The sequence below is a fragment of the Anser brachyrhynchus genome (assembly GCF_964034855.1).
Source record: "Anser brachyrhynchus genome assembly, chromosome: 25".
Taxonomy (NCBI): Eukaryota; Metazoa; Chordata; class Aves; order Anseriformes; family Anatidae; genus Anser; species Anser brachyrhynchus.
The window spans coordinates 401,227-425,683 of NC_137718.1; the positions used below are offsets into that span (position 1 = coordinate 401,227).

The 24,457-nt window shown below is 49.1% G+C and overlaps 3 protein-coding genes across 11 annotated transcripts in view; 1 reads left to right on the forward strand and 2 right to left on the reverse strand.

Annotated features, from left to right (window-relative positions):
* Window positions 1-17: 17 nt before the first annotated feature.
* Window positions 18-4,008, reverse strand: LOC308182753 (G protein-activated inward rectifier potassium channel 4-like). Its single transcript, XM_080567850.1, has 4 exons — window positions 3,947-4,008; window positions 2,322-2,554; window positions 917-2,153; window positions 18-590 (listed from the first exon to the last, which is right to left on the reverse strand). Exons 2-4 carry the CDS (start codon window positions 2,541-2,543, stop codon window positions 355-357), a joined length of 1,695 nt encoding a protein of 564 aa, XP_080423976.1. The 5' UTR covers window positions 2,544-2,554; window positions 3,947-4,008; the 3' UTR covers window positions 18-354.
* A 5,648-nt stretch (window positions 4,009-9,656) lies between these two features.
* Window positions 9,657-10,769, forward strand: LOC308182761 (claudin-22-like; the record flags this gene model as incomplete). The annotated part of the gene is made up of 1 exon (XM_080567867.1): window positions 9,657-10,769. One exon carries the CDS (start codon window positions 9,657-9,659, stop codon window positions 10,347-10,349), a length of 693 nt encoding a protein of 230 aa, XP_080423993.1. The 3' UTR covers window positions 10,350-10,769.
* Window positions 10,770-14,472: 3,703 nt separating this feature from the next.
* USP28 (ubiquitin specific peptidase 28) overlaps window positions 14,473-24,457 on the reverse strand; it is a 34,270-nt gene continuing 24,285 nt past the window's right edge. For 5 of the 9 annotated variants that reach the window (XM_080567836.1, XM_080567837.1, XM_080567835.1 and 2 more), the window contains 10 exons: window positions 23,540-23,743; window positions 22,466-22,605; window positions 22,097-22,282; window positions 21,098-21,193; window positions 19,947-20,125; window positions 19,775-19,853; window positions 19,301-19,380; window positions 18,172-18,295; window positions 17,143-17,341; window positions 14,473-15,722 (listed from right to left, as the gene is read on the reverse strand). In XM_080567836.1, coding sequence (XP_080423962.1) covers window positions 15,547-15,722; window positions 17,143-17,341; window positions 18,172-18,295; window positions 19,301-19,380; window positions 19,775-19,853; window positions 19,947-20,125; window positions 21,098-21,193; window positions 22,097-22,282; window positions 22,466-22,605; window positions 23,540-23,743 — 1,463 coding nt within the window. In that variant the 3' untranslated portion in view covers window positions 14,473-15,546. Of the gene's footprint in view, window positions 15,723-17,142; window positions 17,342-18,171; window positions 18,348-19,300; window positions 19,381-19,774; window positions 19,854-19,946; window positions 20,126-21,097; window positions 21,194-22,096; window positions 22,283-22,465; window positions 22,606-23,539; window positions 23,744-24,457 lie in introns of all 9 variants that reach the window. The other 4 variants (XM_080567840.1, XM_080567841.1, XR_013942066.1 and 1 more) reach the window with 3 other exon arrangements.

Here is a 24,457-nt window from a genome sequence, read left to right on the forward strand (position 1 = left end):
CGGCCCCCGAGGAGCGGCGCGGGCGGGGCTGCGGCGCCCCCTGGCGGGCGGGCGGGCAGCTGCACGCGCGGGGGCGTGGCCGAGCCGATGGGCGTAATGAATATGTATGACCTCGTTTGCATACGGCGATGAACACACTGATGCACGAGCCACCGGGGGGGGCTTTCCAATGTTTATTTATTTGTCTGTTTGTTTATTTGACGCCCGCGCCCTCCCCCGCCGTGCTCCCGCGGTGCCCTCACGGCGATGGGGGCCGGGGGTCTCCCCGGTGCCGGTGCCGGTGCCGTTACCGCGGGTGCCGGGCCCGATGGCCGCAGCGCCGCCGCCCCCCGCCGGGGCCGCCCCCGGGGCCGCTCAGACGGGCGGCGGGGCCCAGCCCAGGCCGGTGGCGGCGCGGCCCCGGCGCTGCAGCTCCGCCATCTCCTGCATCGCCTTGGCGCTGGCCGCCGGGGTCTGCACCTCGAAGGTGAGCTCGAAGCGGCTGTAGTCCACGCGGAAGGCGCCCTTCTCCAGCCACATGCAGGGCTCGAAGCGGTACCCCCACAGGATCTCGTCCTCGGTGTACGAGGTGCGGGCCTGGCACGTCATCCCTGCGGGGCACGGCCCAGGGGAGGCTCGGACGCGCCCCTCGGAGCGACACCACAGGATTCACGGTCCTGTGCCCGTGCCCGCAGCGATGCGCTCGCGGTGAAGCCCGGAGTGTGAAGGCAGGGCCCAGGCTCTCCAGAAGTGCCCGGAGATGGGCTCCGCACCACGCCGCCTGCACACCACCCCCCGGTCCCCACCCCTTGCACCCGGTTCCCCCGACCTCCGCCTGCGGCTGCGGCACCGGGCAAACAGCGCGGCCAGGCCGGCTTCCCAACAGCAGCCACTTTGTGCGGGGCTGGACAGAGCCACCCCAACCCCTGTCACTCACCCGTGGCCTCCACAATGCCCTCGAGGATGATGATGATCTCAAACTGCTCCCTCCTCAGCGACTCCGCCGACATGTCCCAGAAGGGGCTGCGCTGGTTGATGACGTGGCAGATGATCTGGGGCTCCACCAGAAACAACCTGTCCTCCCCTGTGTCGTAGCCCAGGTTCAGCTCCGACTGCTCCAAGGGGATGAACTCCCCTTCTTTGGTCTGTCTGGATTTAATCAGTTTGGCTCTTATTTTTGCGTCCACCATGTGGCTCTCCCGGAGGTCCCCGATGCGGAACATCAGGCAGAGCTTCTCGTCTCGGTGGGAGATGACGCAGTTTTTGCTGAAGATTAAGGTCTGGGCACGCTTCTTGGGCCTGGAGATCTTGACAAACATGCAGCCCACCATAAGGGCATCAATCATGGACCCAATGATGGACTGTGCCATGAGCAGGATGACGCCTTCGGCACAGTTGGCAGTCACGATCCTGGAGCCGTAGCCAATGGTCCTCTGACTTTCCACAGAGAACAGTAAGGCAGATATGAAATTGTCCACGTTCTCGATGCATGCCTTCCACTCTGGATCGCCGATGTGGTCGATGTCACCCCTTATCCAAGCGTCGAAGAAATAGATGGTGCCAAAGACAACCCAGGTGACAATATAGCACATCATGAAAACGAAGAGGAACCAGCGGTACTTGAGGTCCACGATAGTGGTGAAAATGTCTGAGAGGAACCTCTTCTTCTCCTGGATGTTGCCCAAGTTCACCTGGCACTTGCCTACTTTGGTGACGTAGCGCTGCCTCTGCTGCTTGCTTGCCAAGCTGAGCGGCCGCTCGTCCTCCATGAGCTTGCAGCGCCGGGTCTGCAGCTTCTCCGTGGAGGGGATGGAGACGATGCTCCGGGTGGACGTTTTGCTCTGCACGGGGCTGGGGATGGTGGGCACGCTGCGCGTGTGCCGCGGGTACCAGCGGGAGGAGACGTCCCATGGCACGGGCAGTGGGTCATGGCGCGACGTGCGGCGGTGCTTGGGCAGGTCGCCGGTGCTGATGGAGGTGCTGGGCCAGCACCTGGCGGGCACAATGTCCTCTGAGTCTGCTCGTCTCTGAAGCAGAGCCGGCTCACCGGGGATGACAGTGCTGTAGGGCGGGTGGAGATCGTTTGGGACTAGGGCTCTTTTCTCAGCAGCGTTGGTGGCCTCTTGCTGTTGGCTGTCGTCTGCGAGGAACACAGGGGTGGCTGGGCCTTCGGGCTGCAAGGGGAAAGGGGCCAGTCCACATTAAACCGCCCTCTTCATCCTCTGTGCACCAGGCACTGAGCATCACTGAGCCTCATGTGCCTGGGAAGCTCCACACCGCACGCAGGACAGCGGGGACCTGCACGGAGCCCCGCGGGTGGTGTGCCCGGGGCGCAGCCCTACCTTCTGGGGGAAGGTGCCGTAGCGGCTGCTGTCGGTGGGCGGCCGCGGCAGGTAGGCCAGCATGTGCCTGGCGGTGGGCGCCTGCGCGGGTGGGATGGAGTTCCTCCGGCCCCGGGACTCCTCGCGGAGCAGCCAGCTGCCACCCACGCCGTTGCGGGTGCAGAGGCCGCGCTCCCACTGTGGCTCCGTGCTGCTGCTGGCGGCGGTCAGCACGGCGGCCATGGCACAGGGCGCTGCGGGAACAGAAGGGTAGCGTCAGGTGGGGTGCGGGATGCACGGGCAGCAGGCTGGGCAGGGATGGCAAAGTCGGGGGTGAACACTGGTGGGTCCTGCCGGCAGTCTCTCGGGGCTGTAGCAGGTGAAGGATGTTCACATGGTCACCACGAGAGGACAGCCCCGAGCCCCACGCAGGGCTGGTGTTGTGGCACAAATCCTGCAGCTGAGGCCCTGGGGCTCCTGGCAGTGAGGCTGCTTTGGTGCTGGGGTCGGGGCTGTCACTAATGACAGCTCCTTGCTTGCCTGAGGTGGTTTTGAAACAGAGTTCCATTCATGGGAAACAAACCCAAATCCCTCACTCCCTCACTTGTGTTAGTGACGTCTAGAGAGTCCCGGCACATTGCCTGGGGCTCACCTCCCACTTGCTCAGAGAGTTGACATTTATTTTTATATAGTTTCTCATAGAAAGTCAAATTGGGTGTGACCCAAAGTGCTACTTAGAAATGCAAACAGCATCCTGGAGGAGACCGGAGCAACAGAATGTCCCAGCAAGGTGGGCAAGCCCCCACCGTGGTGGCTGCGGGGCACCTCGTCCCACCACCACGGGTCTGTGGGAGCTGGAAGCATCCGTGGGAGCAGCAGCTCAGCAAGAGCTGCTCCCCCTGTTCACCTGCAGCTGCCACTGCAAGGGGAGGCAAGGTGTTAGCCCTGCGTGGGGCTGGGGATGGGAGATGCAAAGGCGGGAGAGATGCAGAGGGGTGCGCCAGGGCTGGGAGGGGAGGCTGCAGCCGGTGGGCCTGGAGCGAGAGCCCTGTCTGCAGAAAGCTCCAGGAAACTCCCAGAGGAAGCAGCCTATTAATCCCGGTCCTGCCTGGACCGTAATCCTGTTAGCCGCATTTCCGCCACGGCTTCGGCACGGTCTTGCTGCCACTGAGCTGCAGGTGCCTGGCTGTAGTGCGGATGCCGCTCTGCGTGCGGCTGTCCCACGGCCGGCAGCGTGGCACAGCTGATGAGTGCTTGCACCGCGGTGCCTTATGCTCAGGGCACCCGCTGTGGCTGGAAGAGCACCCAGCACACCCTGAGGGCAGCTGCTGGGGGCCCAGGCCCTGGGAGCCACTATCTCCTGATGGGGCCCCCGCCAGGTGATGGGGCTGAGCTGGACCGGGGGAGGCACCAGATGGCTAAGCCAATTACCTGCCCTAATTGCATTGCACCACCCGGGGATGGAGGTGGCTTCTTCCTGTGAGGCCACTTGAGCAGCCCCAGCAGCTGCGTGAAACGGGCACCTTCCTGGCGGTTACCTACAGCGTGTTTCCAGGCCCTGGAAAGTTGCTGCGAGGCCATTCAGCGACAAAACTCGGGATCGGGAAGGAGCTGGGTACAGGAGCAGGGAGGCGGTGCAGGGGTACCTGACCGATGGAGCCCCCTCCCCGTCAGCAGGCTGCAGCCTCGCGGTGCTCACAGCAGAATCTGCCCCAGCTCAGCTCCAGGTGCTTTTCCCCCCAGGGGAAAGGCCAGGGGCCCTGCTGCCTCATCCAGCATCCTCTGCCTCAGCTTCTTGGTCCTTGCGTGGGCAATCTGGTCGTCTGTCAAGCAGGACTGGGGCTCAGACGCTTGGGTCTTGCAGCAGCTGCGTAGAGAAGTTGCAAACAAACAAATTCTGCAATGGAGCGATCCTGCTGCAGGCTGTACACACACTCCGGGCCGTCCCAAGCCTCCGTGTGTGAGCTTCGTGCAGAAACCCCATCCCGGCTGTCCTTGCCGAGCAGCCACGTGTGGTGGGTGAGCTGCACAGCACACGGCTTCACCGCTCCCCACCCGTGTCCGCTGAGCTTTCCTGAACTGCCCGCTGCTTAACGGCACCGCATTTTGTGATTCAGTGAATCCTGGCTGTAGGGGAGCTAGAAGCCCTATGAGCAGAGGAATATTTACAACAAAAATGGATAAAGAGGAGGGAAAGTGAAAAACAATTGTGATTCAGCATACATCCCCACTGGGCTGGGCTGCAACAATTGGTCTAACAAGCTTTGAGGTGAGTGCTTTATCTCAGGAATAATCATCTGTCTTAATTATTTTCTTCCTCGGGGCAGCAGTGGCCAGCTGAGAGCTGACATCTGGCCTGTGTGTGCCCTTGGTGTGGGGCTGGGATCAGTTCCTCTGCTTTTCTGCCTTCCTCTGCAGCAGGAAAAGCAGGAGCTGCAGAAGCCTACATGTTTGAAGAGCACAGCTCCCACAGGCATAGTGGCAGCAGATCTGTAGCAAGACACTTTATAAAGTCAGGAAATTCTGGAAATATTAACTTCCTTTATTTTAAGATGTTTTCCCTTGATATGCTACAGCAAATGCTCCTGCCAATTTATTATGTTTAGAGATTTTTTCCCAAACCAAATGTAATTCCTGTAACAGACACCACATGAGACTCTCGGGCATGAATTTTGCATGCCCAGAGATGTGGCTCAGCACTGGAGCAAGAGCCGATGCTGCACAGGTAGGGATGGACACGCATGCAGCTCTCAAATACAAAAGGCTGGGAAGGAGAGGGGTTAACGCAGCATTGCTCTGTGCCTATTGCCCCTCAGCCCTCCTGCCTTGTCACCTCGGCCATCTCGGCCCTATTCCCTGGAGGGAAGTGCTGCAGGAGGTCCTGTTCCTGGAAAGCCTGGCAGCGAGGTAGGATTGCTCTGACCCATGGGGCCAGGAGCCCTGGGCTGCCAGGGGACCCTGCCTGAGCGCTGGGTTCTGCGCATCCTTTGAGCATCACCTGCTTTGAGAAGTGCTCACTGCCAGAGTCCTCAGGTGCAGTGCTCTGGCTCTTGCTGTGTCTCTGCCCTGCCACCTCCTGCCGCCGTCCCACGGCTGCTGCCCCAGCCCACACACCACAGACGCATGCCCCGCTTCCAAACACTTGGTGATGCCCAGGACAAACCAAAACAGAGGGGATGGCCTTGCAGACACCCTCAGCATCACACTCCCACCCCGTCCCTTCCCCTCTCCTCCTTGGGACAGTGGCTGTGAGCCCCCTGCTCATGCAGACCTGCGTGGAAGCAGCGCCTGCAGCCCCCGGTACACCTACCGCATCTCCAGGCACAGCGCCCGCCGGGCAGGAGCAGGCATGGCCGGCAGTCCTCAGCCTCTGCCCGCACCTACAGCTGCTCTTGGGCCACCCCAGTGCCGTCCCGTCTGCCCTCAGGCATCTTCCAACCGGTTCTGGAGGAAAATCCTCTCCCGGCTGTGCAGCAGAGCTTATGGGAGGGAAGGGGAGCTCGGCAGCGTCCTCCAATCCTGCTCCACCAGAAGAAGGTCACCCATTAATCTCCCTCAGTGACGGGCAGAAATACCTCAAGTTGATTTAATCGGAAGGGCTCGGGCAAGAAGCAGATGCACTGTGGGGGTTGGCGGGCTGGCCTGCGCAGCGGAGGCATGGCCTTCCCTTTCCCCCTGCCGCAGCCTCCCAGCGTGGAGCAGGGCTGGGTTTCAGGCCAGGAGCACCAGCGGCCGCTCGTGACCTCTGCTCTCCTGTCCACCTGCCTGTGATGAGCGAGGTCCAGGGGCGGGAAGGTCCGAAACCTTGGGCTGCAGGCAGGGAGAAGCCACGGTCCCTTCCCTTGCGAGGTGCTGGGGAGGCTCACCCCACGCCCGGGGGACGGAGCTCTCAGCGTGGCCCCGCACAGCCCTTCCTGGGCACCCGGGGCCCGTGGGCACGCCGGGCCCCGCGGCTCCGTGCAGAAGCCGGGGCTGGAGTTTGCCTCGCAAGCAGGGGCTGCAGGCAGACGGATCCCGGCGCCTCCTGACCCCCTGAGAACTGCAGGACAGGGATAACGCGCCTGGAGGGCTCACTCCTCACAGAGGATGCCGCTGTGGTGTATTTAAAGTTGTTTCCCTACAGCAGGATGGTTAAAAATAGCAAAGGTAGCACAGAGGTTATAAATAACTGCTCAGCCCCAGCCTCACACGTCTCACCGTTACCAATATAGCACAGTTAAGACTCCACAACTTGCCTTGGAGTTAAGTGTGACTGCAGGCCTCAGCTCACCCCACCTCCCACAGGCAACAGCTCCTGCCCAGGGAGGCAGCGAGGGACGGCCAGGCCGAACGGGCAGGGACGAAGGGGGCAGAGCACGTCCCCTGTCCCTGTCCCCTGTCCCCTGTGTGACTGGCGGTGGCCCGTGCAGCAGGGCTGCCGGGGCAAATGCCGGCCACAGACATTGCCTGGAGGCAGCTTGCAACTGGCAGGACCGCGGGGATGTGTCCAGAGCCAGTGCCTGCAGGCAGGTCCTGGCTTACAGCGGGGTTTGGGACACCCAAGTTTCCCGTGCACTTCAGCAACGGTCAGGAAGGAGGGCGAGAGGTGGGCGGAAGGCAGCGGCGACTGCCCGGTGCAGGATGTGGTACGGCAGGAGGCTGCAGCAGAGCAGCCCTCAGTCAGCACCAAGCACCGGAGAGCAGGATGTGTACCCAAGAGATGAAGCTACCCGTCCCTAGAGCAAACAGGTTCTGGTGACCCTGCACTTTTATTTTTTTAAACGGTCTCCCCTCTTTCGCTTGGGTTGTGTTCCAGGAAATTGGCAGAGGCTTGGTGCTGGAGACGTGGGGCACGGAGGCACCACCAGCCCCAGCTGCGCTGAGTCCCACAGGCTCTGAGCCCCCTCCTCAGCCAGCCTGAGGCATGGGGAGGGACAGGGGGAGGGACAGAGGCAGGGAGGGAGGTCCTGTGGCCACGGCCTCTGCTGGGGTCACAGGGCCAGAGCACCTCGTGTCCTAGCTGCACGGGCATGGTGCCCAGCACCGGGCTCCTGGCCCCAGCAGCACCGACACGGCTGCTGTGATGAGGAAGGAACAGTAATTTACTAGCCTTGACCCCTAATATCCTCCTTGGTAACAAAGAGGACAGATGAATGAGAGATTAGTCAACTAATCTCCCAATGAAGATGAATCTAAAAGCTGGACCTCGTATCCCATTTGTGGGGCTGGGCATGCAGGAACAGATGGGAAGCAAGTGTCAACGGAAAATTAGGATTTTCCTTATGAAGTGGTCTCTCCTTTTTACTTTTTCCCTATCTTTTTTACAGCAAGGTCTTTTCTCTCAGTCACGGCAGGTCCTCTTTTTCCAAAGTGACATCTCAGCTCTACTTCTGTGTCCCAGCTCCCCTGGCACTTAAATGCAGATAACCCCAGTGACCCGACAACGCTGCTCTGAGGACAAATGTTTGCAAAGCACTTTCTGAGGATGCGAAGCACCACGGTGAGGGTAAAGTTCAGTCCTGGTGCAGCACAGAGACTTCCAGGACCAACACCTCTGCCTCCCACAGCAGGAGAGCCATCGCGCAGAGCTCGGCTCTGCTGAAGCAGCCTCTGGGCCATGAGGCAATGTGAAGGGAAACATTTTGCTCTCTGCAGCTTTCCTCATGCTCACGTCAAGCAGCAGCATGTTTCCCTTGGTGCTGAGTGCAATGCAGTGCCAAGTGCTCCTGACATCTCCCCTTGCCCACAGCGCTCGGCAGGGCACGGGGGGGGCGGCTGCGCCACGCTGTCCGTCTGCAAGCGTCTGTGGAAGGAGCAGGCCCGGGAGTGCCCACGGGGCCTGGCTCTGCAGCAAGGAGAAAAACGTTTCTTAGGAGCAGCTGCTTCCAGCTCAGCCTCCGGGGCCTGGGGCACAAGGCAGGCTCCCTCCCAGCACCACTGCTGCGAAGAGAAGATGCTCCCTGGAGATCCAGGCTGGGAGGGAGGAGTGCAGAGAAGATCGCTACGTTTACAAAAGTCTCCTCGACCGTGAGGAGTGGAGTAGGAGCGCAGGCACCTTGCTTTCCTCCATGATGCAGAAGGGAGAACGTCCCGCAGAACAGTGAAGCAGGAGGAGTCAGGACATCACCGTGCTCACCTCACGCTGTGATGCGTGGGTCCCACAGCGTCTGCGTGATGGGGGGCTGCTCAGCCCGGCTCCCCGATCGCTCCCATCAGTGCAGGGTGGCCGCACTCAGGGCAGAGCTGCCTCTTCCCCCAGCAGTTCATAAGGCTTTGTTGCTGCCTGTTTGTAAAGCCACTATTCAAAGAAAACACGCTCAAGCCAAACCAATGCCATCATTACCTTGCTCGCTGTGAAAGTCCTTCCCAGTTGGGAGCCTTCCACCTGTGCGCTGAGCAAACAGGCAGCAGCGTCCCCTGCTCCTCCGGCAGAGCTGCGGCCTCCGTGGAAGCCCCAGTCCTCCACTGAGCTCCCGGGCAGCTCTCAAGACCTCCCTGGGTATTTATTTAAGGACAGCATGAGGGTTGATGACACAAATCTTCCTGAGAAAGCTCTATGCCGCAGTTGCCAGGAGGGGAGAGGTGCTCTCCTCCAGGCACCCTGTCCCCTGCAGCAGCCGGCAGCTCCTCTCCCCTCCCAGCCAGGGCAGGAGCTGCTGCTTGCTGGGAGCTGCTCTCTGCCAAGACTCTCACTTCAGGGTTCCTGAGGCTCAGAGGATTTGCATGCTTTCACTTAACCCTCCTGTGTATGGACAGCATGGCAAGGCAGGACCACTGCAGCTTGTGAGCCAGGTTTGCCCTGAAGCAATACTGTCTACACGCAGAGATACAAACCACCGTCCCTGGGGACACCTGGGGATGTCCTCTCCGAAGAAACTGCCAGCCCAGAGCATCCACCCCTGGCCTGACACCAGCGGTGCAGGGACAGGACATCAGAACATGCAGGGAGCGCGGCTGCACAAGCACCAAGTGCTGCATGCACAGTGGTGAGGGGAAGTGGGAGGAGAGGGAAAGGAGCATGGGGTCGATGCTTGGCTTTCCAGAACAGCTTTGCTCCCTGTTGTACCCAGTTTTTCCTGCCTAGCCAGCAGTGCCTTCTTTTAACGCAACAAAACCAACAAGACACAAAAAAATGATTGTGGCCACACCCAGGAATTAGAGGTATAAGCTTGAATTTCCCCCTATGTGACTCCGCTGAACACCAGAAGCAAATAGCAGCACTCTGTCTGTGGCTGTCAATGGAAACGGTGCATTCATGGAAATCCACACCATAAATGCACAGCTCCAAAAGTGTTAATACCAAAAGCTTCTGCTCACCTAAGCTTATCTCAGCCTCACCAGTGGAGCCGGCGCACAGCTTACAGACGCAGCGTTAGCATGGCTTGGAGCTGCAACACAAAGGTCCAACTGGGTGCAATGTTTCTCGCGCTCTTCGGGTGGGTCTCGTCCTGTGTCACCACTTTCGTGCCACTCTGGAAGAACCTCAACTTGGACTTAAATGAACTGGAGATCTGGACCATGGGGCTCTGGCAGGTCTGCATAGTCCAGGAGGAGGGAGCGACGGAGTGCAAAGCCCACGACTCCTTCCTCGCTCTGCCGCTGGAGCTGCGTGTGTCCCGAATCCTGATGTGCCTCTCCAATGGGCTGGGGCTTCTCGGATTCCTCCTCGCCAGTTTGGGCTCGGACTGCTGGAAAATATGTGAAGAAAAACCTGATCTAAAGAAATGGCTCCTGCTTGCTGGAGGAGCGGCTTTCGGCACGTCAGGGATCATGACCTTGGCGCCAGTCTCCTGGGTTGCCTATAACACGGTCCTTGAGTTTTGGGATGAAACCATTCCCAACATTGTCCCGCGCTGGGAATTTGGGGAGGCAATGTTCCTGGGGTGGTTTGCTGGATTCTTCCTTGCAGCAGGTGGGTTGCTGCTTATCTACACCACCTGCTTAAACAGGACTGAAACGCCAGACGTGCCTTCAGCAGTCTGCCTGCAGCGTCCAGTGATGGAAGGTCCAGCTGGGATATCACCGTGGAGTCACCGCTCACACCCCAAAACTGCAGACCTGGTAATCTAAGACTTGCAGCACTGTGTCCTGTGCAGCTCCTGGCTGTTCAAATTTCAGAATGTTCTTGCATTTTACAGGATGATTTGCTAATTCCTAAGACAGTGTTGCAGCCTTTTTTCCTTCCCATCTGTGTCTGTCTGCTTCACTTTTTTCTCCTTTTTTTCAAAAGAGCAAAAGCTTTTTCTGCAGCACTTGCAAACTAAACCTAGTACTGTAAGCCAAGAAGGCAAACAGAGCAGTAAAGAGCACTTCATGTTCATGGTTACATTTGCAGTATACTCAGTGATTACGCTATTGCTAGCATTCCCTGGAAATCTCCAGTAGTCAGAAATGTAATCATTGTAACACCTATGTCCAGGCTGAAAAGCTCATTCTGTGAATGTCCATTTCATTTTGATGTATTCAAAATAAATTATTTCAGTCATCACCAGCATGTTTCTGTGCTCTTAAAATATAACTGCATCTTACACAATGCATTGGGAAGACTGGGAATGAAGGGTCTGATCTTTAAGGAACAAGGCTGCAGTCTGAATATTTTGTTCATCTAGAAAAAGCTTAGGAAAAAAAAAAAAGGAGAGAAGGAAAACAAAAACATGTGCTGATACAAAAAACTGTGCTCCAAAGGCAGAAAGCCAGTGGCACTATCCTGGTCACTAGCTTGATTTTCTCAACCACTGAGATGATGAAGTTATAAATGTGCCACAGACCTTCATTTAGGGAATTCTATAACAGAATTGTTTACCTGGGCATAAAAAGCAAAAATGAGAGAGAGAGAGAGAGCGCGCGCACCTATTTTTTGTGGGTCTCTTTAAAGATCTCTTCCATGTTTTCTTGACTCAGCTATAAAAATAAAGCTTCCTTTATGCCTCTACGCTACTGGCAATACCATACATAACACTGAATTAACACCAAGAATCTTGACAGCAGGAAACCCACTGTTACAGTGCTATTTAAAAACCGAGTTTACCGCTGTTTTAATCTGTTTACACTAGAAGCCATGGCTGCACGGTCAAAAATAAAGGAAGCCCCCAACCAAAAGCAGCATTCTGCTGGGAATCAAAGTTCGCTTTTCTTCAAAAGTCCTGTTTTGAAATTTGCACTTTGCTCTAAGAGTAAAAGAAGTAGCACATGGGGAGAGAGAAAGAAAACAGACTATTCCTAGACGTTTTTCACACTACCTGGACTTAGGTCAAGGCAGAAAATTACAGCCAGGCCAAAGAAGGTATTTCAAGAAGTCTGAGCTTCCTGACCAGCGCAGCTGTCCTGGACGTACCCCTGCCACAGCTGGTGCCCACTGTGTGCGCGAGGAGGAGCCTCCCCTAACCCCCTCAGGGATGTGGGGTGTGCTTCCAGCTCCCAGATCTTCACCCATCTCTCTACACCGTTTGTGCTGATGGGCTTTAGATTCAGCTTTAAATACATTGTCAAATCCTGGAAATTATGCTGAAGAACAACAACATAAAAACACCCCACAATTTGCAAAGAACATCCAAGGGCTTTTGAAGTACTTTCCCTTTGGACTAGTTCTGTGGTCTTCAATTTTCCATTATTTGTGCGAAAAGCCGGGCTTGCTGCTATTGATCTGGTGTGCTGAGGCATCCCTTCCCACAGCACCGCAGCCGCTCCACAGGCTGTGGTCGCATGCAGCTGTGCGGGGAGAGGAGGGACCCAGCACTTCTGTTCATGCCACGTCCTCCGTAATGAAGATCAAGCACGGCACAACAGAGGGGCCAGAAGGGTAGCATTCTTGGCTGAGAAACGTGCTTTTCAAAGAGTTACACAAACTGTTAGCTGCCCTCTAAAGGTCTGACAAACCCACAAAGTAAAGAAACTCTATTTTGGCTATAACTCGTCACCTACTCCCTTGGGAAATGAAAACATGGGGGAGGGAGAAAGATGACGACAAGACACTGAGCAAAGGGTTTCTTCTAGCTTCAGGACACTCTTCCCTGCAAGCACGATCCAAACTATCAGAACTTAATGGGCACTGGACTGCTCTCCTGAGAAGTCATCAGCAGTTTTTTGAAGCAGGTTATCCAGATATCCATTGGGATATTTTTTAATTTTTGTAGCAACATGACAGAATAAAATCTACTGCCTCCTGAGTGTATGAATAGCTGGAATCTCCTAATTCAAGATTTCTCTCCCAGACCACATCCTGGTTGTCTGGAAGTCAGAATGCCTTGGAATGACGCAACAGCATTGCAAAAGTTATCTTGAAATTATGAGTCACTTACTCTTTGTGCAGAGTGAATGCAGTTATTGAGTATGTGGTGTCAAGACCCCAGGCTCTCTGTTTAGAATGCTGAATGCTTTTCACATGTTACAGTCGAACCCCAGAACATGAGTATACTAAGAAATAAAGCGAAGGCCTCATTGTTCCACAATGTCATCTCCATCTCAACAATGTGGAACACAAGGCTGAAAAAGCAGCAGCTCTTCCTCTACGACAGCTCATTGATTTTAACAGCCTTGGCACACTTTTTGCAGACAGATAGCTGGAGTTTCTACAGATAAGTGTTTTCCTTTTATTCTAAAATAACTGGGAGAAGACAATATAAACCAAATCCCAGCCATGTTATTCCTAAATAACACGGAAACACAAACTGACAGAGAAGTGGGACCTTGGTGACAATTTCATTCAAACATAGCTCTGCTAATTACAACACATTTTGTAATAGGAAGAAGTCCTACAAAAAATCTGTCTTTAATTTGTCAGAAAAAAAACACCCCGGGGCATTTTTCTCTCCTCTTCCTAAGCTGCTGAAAAGAATCTGCATTTTTTTCAGAGCAATAACAGCAGAAACAGGTAAGGACTCCATTATAATGTAGAATCATGATATCAGCTCAATATGCAATTAAATGTTTAAATTCCCCAATTAATACAGAAAATACTCAGATCTTGACTGCAGGAAAACACGGATTTTTTCCTCTTCTTTATTAATTCAGTATGAATGAATTGTTACTGCTGCTTGCTTCGGAATGGCAGATTCCCTCTTGCACAAAAAAACACACGTTAATGCAGGATGGGTTGCAGTGGAAAAGGACTCAAAACAGATTTTCAGCTCTGAAAAATGAGACTTCAAGAGAAACCACTAGGCACTGATAACAAACATGGGCATTTTCCCAGCACCATTTTGCAGGAAAATAAAATAAAGGAGGGGAGATGCAACTCCCTGGAGCTTCATTAACTCCCACCTGTTTTTTGAGAAAGCCCTGCTCTCCCAGCTGCCAGACACCCCCCCGGAACCACGTCCTGCTTGGGAGGGACCCCAGCTTGTGCCCCTGCACACCTGCCCCATGCCTCTGGATGTGCCCCACAGACAGGCTGTTATCTCCAGACAGAGCAGGGATCCAAGACGCATGTCCTTCAGCCCATTTACAGCATCGCAGAATGTGAACCCTTGGTTACACCACTTAATCTCAAGCAGAAATAGAGAACAGCTAGACAGAAAATGAGATAGCAAAGTAACTCAAAGTGCAGCTCAGCATGTCCCACCCTTATTTAACTAAAGGAGGCTTAAGACAGGCACCAGCACACAGGAGGCTCACTCGGTTGAATTACAACTTGTGTTCACATTACAGCGTGTGTTAGCTAACAAAACCATCAGCCACAAAGCAGACAAGCCACAGACACATGCTGGAAGCCATATTTAACCTTGGGTTATAACACGACCTGTCTACTCTACAAGTTACAAAGATGTTAAGCCACTGTTGCAGACTTTAATGAAATTTCTATCTTAAGAGACAGCTCTCTTGGATGCTGGTCGGTGATGAGCTGAAGCCATCAAGTCTGAGGATCAAATGTAACTCTGTGGTCATAGTCTAAGTAAACTCATCTATTTTTCTGTTGAAATGTACAGAAGTCCCCCAGTGCTGTCCTGGCAGCAGAAGTCTGAGCTACCAGGCAGTCTGCTGCCTTCACAGGAGATCTAAGATGAGATACAGCAAGTACTCACGTCATTCTGGCACCTCTGGAGCTTCATTAAGCTACACACATTTCCACATTACTTTGCCAATGGATTTCTTTTTTCTTCTGCTTCCCTTTCTTCCTACTGAAGCCAAGAGGAACCATAAGGCATAACAACAGAAGAAGAAAAAACACTGAAAAAAAAACCCACACAGAGAAAGCTTTTTCATTCTAACATAGAACAAATGCTTTTATTGCACTTTTAGAAAACCTGCATAGTCCTAACAAACAGGCTTACCCTCTCCTCTTACTTAGAACGTTTGGTTTAAACAATTGCCAGAGTCCAAACACAATTACAGGCTGCTCATGAAAGGAAATCCAAATGGGCTTGCTTTTCTTTTTTTAAGGAAAGTTAATTAAAAAAATTTAAAAAAATAAAAAGTGAGCTGATTCTAACCTTTACAGTTATCATCACTAATCCAGCACTGAAAATCCACCAGAGGTGAGAAGGAAGTTCACTTTCCAATCCAAGAGGGGAATACGCTTCAGGGGTTTTATGTCCTTTAACCAGTCAGCTATCACTGTAGCACAAGTGTGGTGGAGGCAATCTTTACAGTTCTGTCCTTTCTCTTGTCACTGATGTTATTTGCTTTTGACTTTCTCAGAGGAAGAATCCTGCATATTTTCTTTTGCCAGTTAAAATACAAAAGGCAAATGCCTGTTTGACTTAACTAAAATATGCAGTTGCATGCATGACTGACCACATGATAGAGAGTGAGTGCCATTGTTCCTCTCAGCTTCCTAATCACACAATTCAGACTTCTGCTAGCAGAAGCTTGGCAAGATCTGAACATATAATGTCTTGCAGCTAATAATTTAGGAAGATGTAAATGTGTCTGACAGATTGAGAGCTAATAGTTTTGCTCACTAGATGAGCCAATCTCTTCCTCTGCTGTTGTCACAATCCCAGTGATATGTGCCTGCTGGACAGTGTAGAGAGTTGCCAAAACAAAACAAACAACTCCTCATTTGGTCTTGGGAATATAAAGCAGATGGAATTGTCAGGTACCTGTTGGATCATATTAGTAACAGTGGTTCATGTCCTTTGCATTCTTACTTAACATATTATCTCAAAAGTGCAATACTGCTTTTTATTCATTCATATTTACAAAGAACACAGGTCTGAATATGAATCACCTATTCTCTTCCCTCTCCCTTTTAAATACTGCCTGACGAGAGGACACTGTGAAGGTGGGTGGTTTATAGTACACCATATCAGGGTGGAAAGTCTGCCATCTATTTTACAGTCACAGTTGAGGCACCATGAATGGACTCCATCACGGCTGCAAAGCGGCTGCAGAGGTCGTACGGGGAGTTGGGCCGGATCTTCGGAGGCTCTTTCAGCACAATGACCTCCGCAGAGCAGTCGAGCAGCCTGGGAAGCAACTCGCCCAGCTTCATCTGCAGGTTTGCTGTCAAGGGGGAAGAGGATGAACCAGTCAATGGGACTGAAACAGTAAAAGACCAGACAGCAGAGGGTTTGAGGGCTCCAAGCTAAGAAACTATGATGCCTTTCTGAGAACGATCATCCAAACCTGAGAAATGCCCACACCTTGCACACAGGGATGAGCAGCATCTGCTGACGCACTAGGGTCATTGCACCAGATGCTAGCCTGGATCTCACTCAGCACCTAAGTCCTGTCTCTTTGTATGGACTCTACGCTGGGCTCCATAAAGAGGAAAGCTCCACTGACACCTGGCTGTCTTGGGGCAGTACCAGATGCTACCAGGGTATCAGGTTTTCTCAGTTCAAGATGCTGTACTTGCTGATAAGTCAGAAATAACTACATGTTTCAAGGCGACTCTCAAACATTGGCTTTATACTGGAATGAACCAGAGCATTTTACAGCTTTTACCGTCTCAGAGCTTCACAGGACAACCCACAGAAAAGACATTTTTCAGCTCACGGTAAATGACTGACCATATGAATGAGCTGACCACACGGACACCAGCATCAGACTGCGTATTAAAGGACAGGCTCTTTCAGATGATGAAAACCATCAGGACAGTGGTGACATTTCAACTACCTCACATGATCCAGGCGAGAGGTGCAAGCAGCCTACTTTTGTTTCTTCGCAACCTTTTGTTTAAGTAAAAGCTGTTACGACAAGCCCAAGAATGGGAAACTTGCCTATTATCACACATTGATACAAATTTATTCTTTACAACAGTATTTTGAGAATAAATCTGCGTGTCTTTGCCTTATTTTCCTATGGCAAATTTACCCTTTCCTAACGATAGAAAAAAACCTCCAGTGACTTCCCAAACCTTCATATATAGATAAAGGGGGTTGAAACCAACATCCCTTAAGAAAAATAACATGGGGGGGCCACAGAAGCCTAACTTCAGACTGCAGGAGAAAACACAGTACAGGGACAGCCATCCAGGACCAAAATTCAGCTGCAACACAACAATCCTCTCTTCGTAGTGAAAAGTTCCTCTGTATTTGCTCCCCATACAGCCTGGGCAATTAAGCCTGAAGCATTCACATGCTATCTGTAGAAAACCCTCAATTCAGTAAGAGGAAACAAAACCAAAACCCATCTAGACAACGCTAAATCATTATTTTCAGATTAGTTTTTCACACTTAAATGAACAGGAATCCTTTTTCTGCAGCTTTAGTGAAAAAATAAAGATTAAATTCTTCTATAGCATAATTCAATTGATGATACAAATACATTTATCCTCTCACAACCTCCATCAGAAATACCCAAACTTGCTACAATGCTAATGCTGTTTTAAATGGCCCTTCTATTCCTTTCTAATTAAGACCTAGACACTGCCCTGACCACAAACAGTGTGAAAAAGGTAATGCGGGCAGTCATTCCCTACCGTCCATGTCTTCTTGTCCCAAATAGGAGCACCAGCGGTTTCTCATGACCTCAATGGCATCCAGATCTTCTTGGCAGATGTCACAGGTGCTCATGAGGTGCATGCAGGGGATGATCAGCTCGTTCAGGATACTAATGCCCTCTGCCACACGAGCTTCTTCACAACTTACAAACAGAGATGCTGCCACCTCATTCAACTTCTAGGAGAGGAGGGAGAATCAGAAAAAGACTTTTAAAAAGCAAGCATAGACTTAAGATAATCAACATGCTGTTAGGAAAGGCACACAGCTCAGTCCCTTTCACTGGACAGCTGTGCAGAAACACAGAGACTAACAGAACCAGGTGTTAGGTTCTGATGGAACAGCAACCTTTAATCAAAGGAATCACACTACAGAAAACAAAAAATGTATGTGTTTATATACATACATGCAATTTGTTATATAGGCATATAGCATAAATATAGCTTATTTACAATTCTGATTTTAAACCTTTAACAAGATTCCTCAAAAATCACATCAAACCTTCTTTCTTGAATTATTCTAGATTTCCATGCTACTGATGGTACTCAATAAGGGGCAGAAGCCACGGTAACAGGTGTAAGACGGAGAGTCACACTGGTCTTGGAAACCACAGAGCACAAACTAACAACAAATCTAATTTTTATACTGCTTTTTTTCTTCTCACTGAAAAGGGCATCACCTTTTGTTCAGAGAGAGGAAGCCATCAGCATCAGAAATAGTGTGGGGGAAGGAAGCTAATGGACAAAACCAAATACAACTACTGCTGTTTTGAAAAGCACTGACTTAAAACCCAATAGTAAGTTCAGCAGTACTGGAACATTCCCTAGAAAAAGCAGCATGTTAATGAAATGTGCTCCTAGAAGGGGATATGGTCCAATCTGATTCTTTGGGCAATGTGTACTGAGCAGTAAGTGAACTGCATCACAGAACAAGAAGAGCTGATGTTAACCAGGCTGCTTGTACCATTCCACAACCCTCCCCAAATGAGTTGAGCGCACTTCATTACGCACCAAGAGACACTTTCTTCTGTACAAGGCAATCAGCGATTCATTCACTCCTCTGTTGGTTCCTTTCATCAGCAGAGTGGTGTTACTTTGGTAGGCATAGACCAGGTAGGTCAGGGACTCCTGGTACCTAGGAGAAGAGTGTCAGCTGTCCAGCCCACAACGTCTGTCGCTGTCACAAGCTACAGTGTGGTCAATCATGTCAACTTGGGAAATATTTTCCATTTAGCCTCAACAGTAACTAACATCAGACCCAACAGAAAAACTAAAGTTTCCTTGCCAAAGCATAAACAAACAGATGCTCTGTGTCAAATTAAGTAATGTTCCTTTTTGCCCTGCGTGCCAAATGAGTACCTTATGAATAGCCCTTTAAAGTTTGTGTATAACTTGGCGAGACCACGAATGCCAACATTTTCTGCACTGCTTCAGGAACTTTGCACTTTGGGAGAACACTCAAAGAAATGCAAAGGATAGTATTTTCAGGTCATTTATGTATTTCTACCTTATAAAAACCCCACTGAGAAAACAGAACAACTGCTGGATCAAACTTCTTGAAGAGCTGATAGAGAGATGTACTTTCAGAGAATCTCTAACATACTCTTTCCTGGCCTCTTGTTCGTTTGCCCACCTGAACTTGGCAGCTCATCACTGCCAGCCACCTCAGAAATCTGTTTCCATCCATGAATAATTCTAGAAGCTATTAATTTTTTTTCCTGGATTGGAAAAATCGCTTTTCAAAATACAAACCTTTCATAAAACAGCAGTCTTTCTCCATACTGTGATAATTATGCAACTAAAACATTAGGGAGAAAAAGGAGGCCCTTTAAAAAATCTCAAGAGTCTAAAGAACTCCAAAATGTGTTTAAACCAAGTATAATGCCAGTTCAAGACACTTAAATTTTAGTACAGGAGTCCAAAGGGCAGAAAAAGTGATGGCAATCATTTCTGCAAACACATCTCTGGAAATAAGAACATACAGCTCCACTGAGAGAAAGATCAGAGGACACTACAGAACCTAGATAATACCTCAGCATCATATTTAAATTGATAACCAAGATTGGCTCTGCATTCAAGAAAGGGCTACTAGCAAGTCAGAAAGAAAGTATATTCAAACACACAATTAAAGTAAACTTACTTTCTGTTCTGATACAGCTCCAACCCTGTAAGCAGGTAAACAGATACCTTGCGAAAAAGGCTGTAGTCTTCGTGCCATCTCTGTTGAGTAAGAGCAAGAAAGCAGAGTATCAGCTCCACCTGTAACATGCACACCCAAGTTTTACATTCCTTCACAACTCAAAAGTATAGCAGATTTTACCCTTCAAAGAGATTAACATTCTCTTAAAAGCCATACATTCAACAAAATGATTTAGTCAACTGCATAAACATTCCTTAAAGCTCAGGAAATTTCCAGTGTATTCATTCTCCCTCATACCTTCTGAAGATACAAACTTCAGATGAAACCATTCAGGGCTGTTACTTACAGGCATGCCAGCTACTGCTCTATGTGCTTACACTGTTCTGTACCACATCCTCAGTTTCCCACATGCTGCTTTGGACAGCGTGAGTTCTGACAGCGTGAAGGATCAAAGGTGGCATTTCAGTCCCTTACCTTATACTCCTCCATATCGACCTCGTCAGGACCAATTTCTCTCAGCTTAGCTCTTGCTACCTTCATAATGCTAATTGACCTGCTCCATATAAGCAGAGATGAGAAAATCAGAAGAATGGCCCCAGCTGCTTCCAGATGAGAAAAACTTCATCTTGGAATCCACAGCACAAACCTTTCATCATAGCTGAGGTTTTTATCTGCAAACTGTTCGAGAAGGGTCCGTTCCACAACCTGTTGGGGAGCATTGTTTTGCAGGAAGTAAACGAGCACATGTTGCAACCGGGCATCGTTCTGAGGGGTAGGGGTCTCTTTGGAAAGGAGATAGAGCCTGGAGTATTCCTCATGGAATGCCTGCCAATGAAACAGATGTACTGAAACATCCACACTTCTGACAGCCTGAATTCTACAGGAGCTGATACAGAGCTTAAATGTGTCCTGCAATGATGGGATTCTCATGGGAGATAACTAGCCTCTGCTGCTTAGTTATGTTCTTTGGTGAATAGAAGCCCAAAAGCATCTGGAGCTACAATTTAAAGAAAAAAAAAAAGGGATTGTATACCAAGGCAAAGCACATGCATCAGACATGCGATTTTCTAAAGCACAAAGGTGTTTAAATACTTCTAAACACTTTTCAGAGAGGGTGAGACATAACTTCCTCAAACAGTTTTGGTGAGCCTCTTGCGAGTGCCAGGGTTGTCAAAATCAAGTCTAATCCTCTTGCATCTGTATTACCTGCATTAAGATGCAAGAGTATCTTGTGATATATATTCTTGTAGATAAGTAACACAGGTGATTTCTCCCTTTCCACCTTTTGTCATTAAATCTATCTGCCTCTAAAACCTAACACCAGCTTCAACATTCAGCAGTTTACATTCTTTCAAATCCCTCTAATTCATGCATTCATTTCTTGAAGACATTTTACAAGAGAGGTTATAATAAGTATGCATTTTCAGGACCAAAAAAAAATTCATGAGTGCTGGTTTATTTCCTGACAATTGCATCAAAGACATGCAACAGATTTTAAAAGGCAAAGAAAGTCTTTTTTTTTTTAAACAGACAGAGAGAATTACCAATAACCTCAAAGAATACAGAGAATAAGCAGTATAAACAGAGAAAAGTAAAATCTGCTGTTTCTTCAAGCTGTAAAAATTGTTTGGAACAAGGACATTATGCAAGCACAAACAGAAAAGCCACTAGTTAGAAGAAAAAAAAAAAGCACAAATCTTTCCTTTCACATTCTTGATATGTCTTTATATGTAACAGATTCTTCATTCTGTGAAAACTGATTTCCATACTGCTCAATTTAGCAAACAAATAGGATACCTTAACAAGCCCTGCTTCAGACCCATCTCGATCAAAGGTCTGGCGGGCTTTTGCAATAGCCAGGATGACACCTTGCATGGCTGGACTCAGCATCACCTACCATGAAAGCGGGAAAACAAACACAAACAACGACAAGGAAAACGGTAACAGACAGGAAAAGAATAAGAGGCATGGTGAAGAAAGGAAAAACTTTCAAAAGATAAAGTTTAAAGGAAATCATATGAATACAGGCGGAATAAGCCAGAGCTGTGACTTGCTTATATACTACTTACTCCACCTATCACATGCACTTTACATGCAGATTTTTTAAGCACTTAAATCAGAAGGCTTGTCGCTCCAAGGCTTGAATATATAAATTCAGCAAGTGAGAACATAAAGCATGCTAACCCTAACCCCGCTATGTCCCACTCAATTTTCTTAAGCAATACAAGTAAGAAGACAGCGGTGCCTGTGGCAGAGCATTTCATTGTGCTAACTTCATACAAGCATGTATTAAGCATATTCAACTAACTCAATTGGACTTGTGAAAAAGCCAACTTCTGGAATGTTGCTCAAGTATGTATGAACGAGGTTAAACAGATTCAAAAAAATCAGTAGCTAGGATCCTCTAAGTTACGCTACTAGGACTCAATTTCTTTGATAAGTGGGACAAAACTCTGAAGACAGTAAAGGGGATTGTAAATAAACTAATACATCTAGGGCCAATTTTGATATAGTTATGCCAGAAAGACCACCCACAGGGACACTGAGCAGATCTAATGATTGAGTGCTTCTTACAGAGCTGCTTCTCTGATGGCATTTAGAAAAGAAGCTACTAAACAATTTTGTCTGGCCACCAAATTTTATTTCTGCAGGGGAAAAGTTTACTCTGAAAACAGTACTGTTTCTGTGACAGAGATCTGTCATATCCGGTCTTAGAAAGCTCAAAGCCAACCGACTATGAAGTTATAAGGTTAGTGATGGACAGTAATTAATTAAAGTCTGCACTGGGAGCTGTACCTCCTCATTATATCCATCTGCATCAGATCTAACAGGAATCTTCCCCACACTGGGGATTTCCACTTCAGAGACCTGTGAGCTACTTTGGGCAGCAGACTCTGTTTCTTTAGCATCTTGTGGTTGTTCTGCCTGAACTGTAAAGGTTGTTTCTCCTGGGTGGGCCTTCATTGGTTCTACCTCCTTTGGCTGTGGCCAAGAAGAAAAAGAAAAAGAATAAGAAAAACAAAAGCAAAATACAGGAGAGAGGAGGGGACTGAGTTAAATGTGGTACAGCTACATAATTACACAGAAACAGAAAAAGCAAATGTTTATTAAGAAGAATAATACAAAGACAACAGGTTGCTCTCTGGGCCAGGGCTCAGTCCTTACCTCGCAGAGAGCTGCCTCAACACCATTCTTTTCATAGGCATTGGCTGTGTTTGCAATGGCCTTGGCAGTCTGATCCTTTGCAATCATTGCATGCTCAGAAGACAGAGAACGGACGCTCTGCTCACAGACTGAAGACTGATCTGTCAGGACAGCGATGTGGCATTAGCAAGCATGAACTGCAGGACACAAACTCGAATGCACAGAGGGTAAAAGGTACAAACCAGCGCATGAGATCAAAGCAGACCTCTTTCAAATTTACCAGGCACATTTACCAACTTCTTTAACTGTGAATGGCATCCAAAATCATTCACATTAGAAATTATCAGCCACCTTCATTTTGTCAAAAACTTGGTTATGCAGCACTAAAGATGTAACACTCTACTAAAAGCGCACATTCTCAGGAATTATGGCCCAACATAATACAATGGCTTTATTAACATCTTAATCTGCTGCACCACCAGACAACATGATACAAGGCACCAATTTAATACTTTATTCAAGTCTGGAGTGAGCTTGTTACTCAGTTCCATCAAAACACAATATTGTAATGAATGTTTGCTCTCCATTTACGTCTTCTTTGCCTCTCTTGTTCTAAAAATGCTTTGTAGCACTTCTGTGCATGATTAAACAGCTGCTACATTCATCCCAGAGGTGAATGTATTTCATCACGAGCTTGTGAATAGAAGCCTCATGAAACCTTTTCAGTGGGTATGGCACACACTGTCAGGGATTGTTAAGTAACACTTTCCCACTCAAGAGAATAGCGCTTGGATATTTTCTACTCAACATTTGTATAAAAAAAAATCTGGAAGTGCAATGAGATTAGCTCATTATGATTAAATGAACAGAAAACACCATTTCTGTTGACAAGCCTGGAAGGACAAATGTACAAAAATTGTAGAATAGCTTTTTGTATTGCCAGGACATAGTCCCCAAACCAGCTGCCTTTGCTAATTCATTAACTGTTCCTTCAAGATACCTAGAAATTTATACAAGGCTCCAAAACGGTGGTCTTTATGACCAACTGATTGTTATTACTTTCAACAAAGTTCACAAAATCAGATGTGGTATCACCTAGTCCTGACTCAGAAGAGAGGTCCTGTGATTCAGAAGCAGCTGATGGCTCCATCTGAGGAATCTTGCAAGATTGCTCTTCCTCCCACTCCTCTGCCTCCTGCTCAAGTCGCCAATTGTCTTCTTGAATGTAGTGTCTCAGTTCGGGGGGCAAGGCTTCAACCTCCTTCTGAAACTGTCCAACATCTGAGCCATCATCTTCATCTGGAACAAACGCATGAATTGCATATAATGAAATACATAGCAGCACGACACCACCTTTAGAGACTAAACAAACATGGAATATTATGGATACCCACAATCAAATTGGCTGAGGAATGGAAATGGAAAAACATACTTTCTACTAGCTTTATAATCTGATTCATAAAAAGTGCAAAAATAAAGACAAATCTACAGTTATCTGAAAAAAAAGTAGTTTTTTCTCTACCTCTGAACAGCATTTATCACAGAAAAATTCCAGAAACAGCAACTGCTGATGCAGTAGGTCAGAAATACATCTGTAGTCAAGGGCTACCACTGTACAGAGAACGGTATTTAAACTGCCCATAGTGGAACAGTCACAATCAAGCTTAACACATCATATCTACAATATCACATAACATATAGAGGTTGGAAACCACATGGACTTGAAAGCATGAATCTCATGCTAGTACTTACCAGCACCTTTTATACCTACTTCATCATTAAGTTTTGAAATACCACAAAAACCAAGAAATACCAGCTTTTGACAAGTCTTAAAATGATCAAAACCAAATGATGAAATCTCTGGTATAAAGATTTTTTTCTTATGCACACACTGTAAAAGCAAAACATTTTTAAAAACAACAGAAATTGCATTAAATAGGGAAAAAAAAATAAATTATGGGCTCATTACAGAAATGGACCTGTCACAGGAAGACAAAGAACAACTTCTAGATT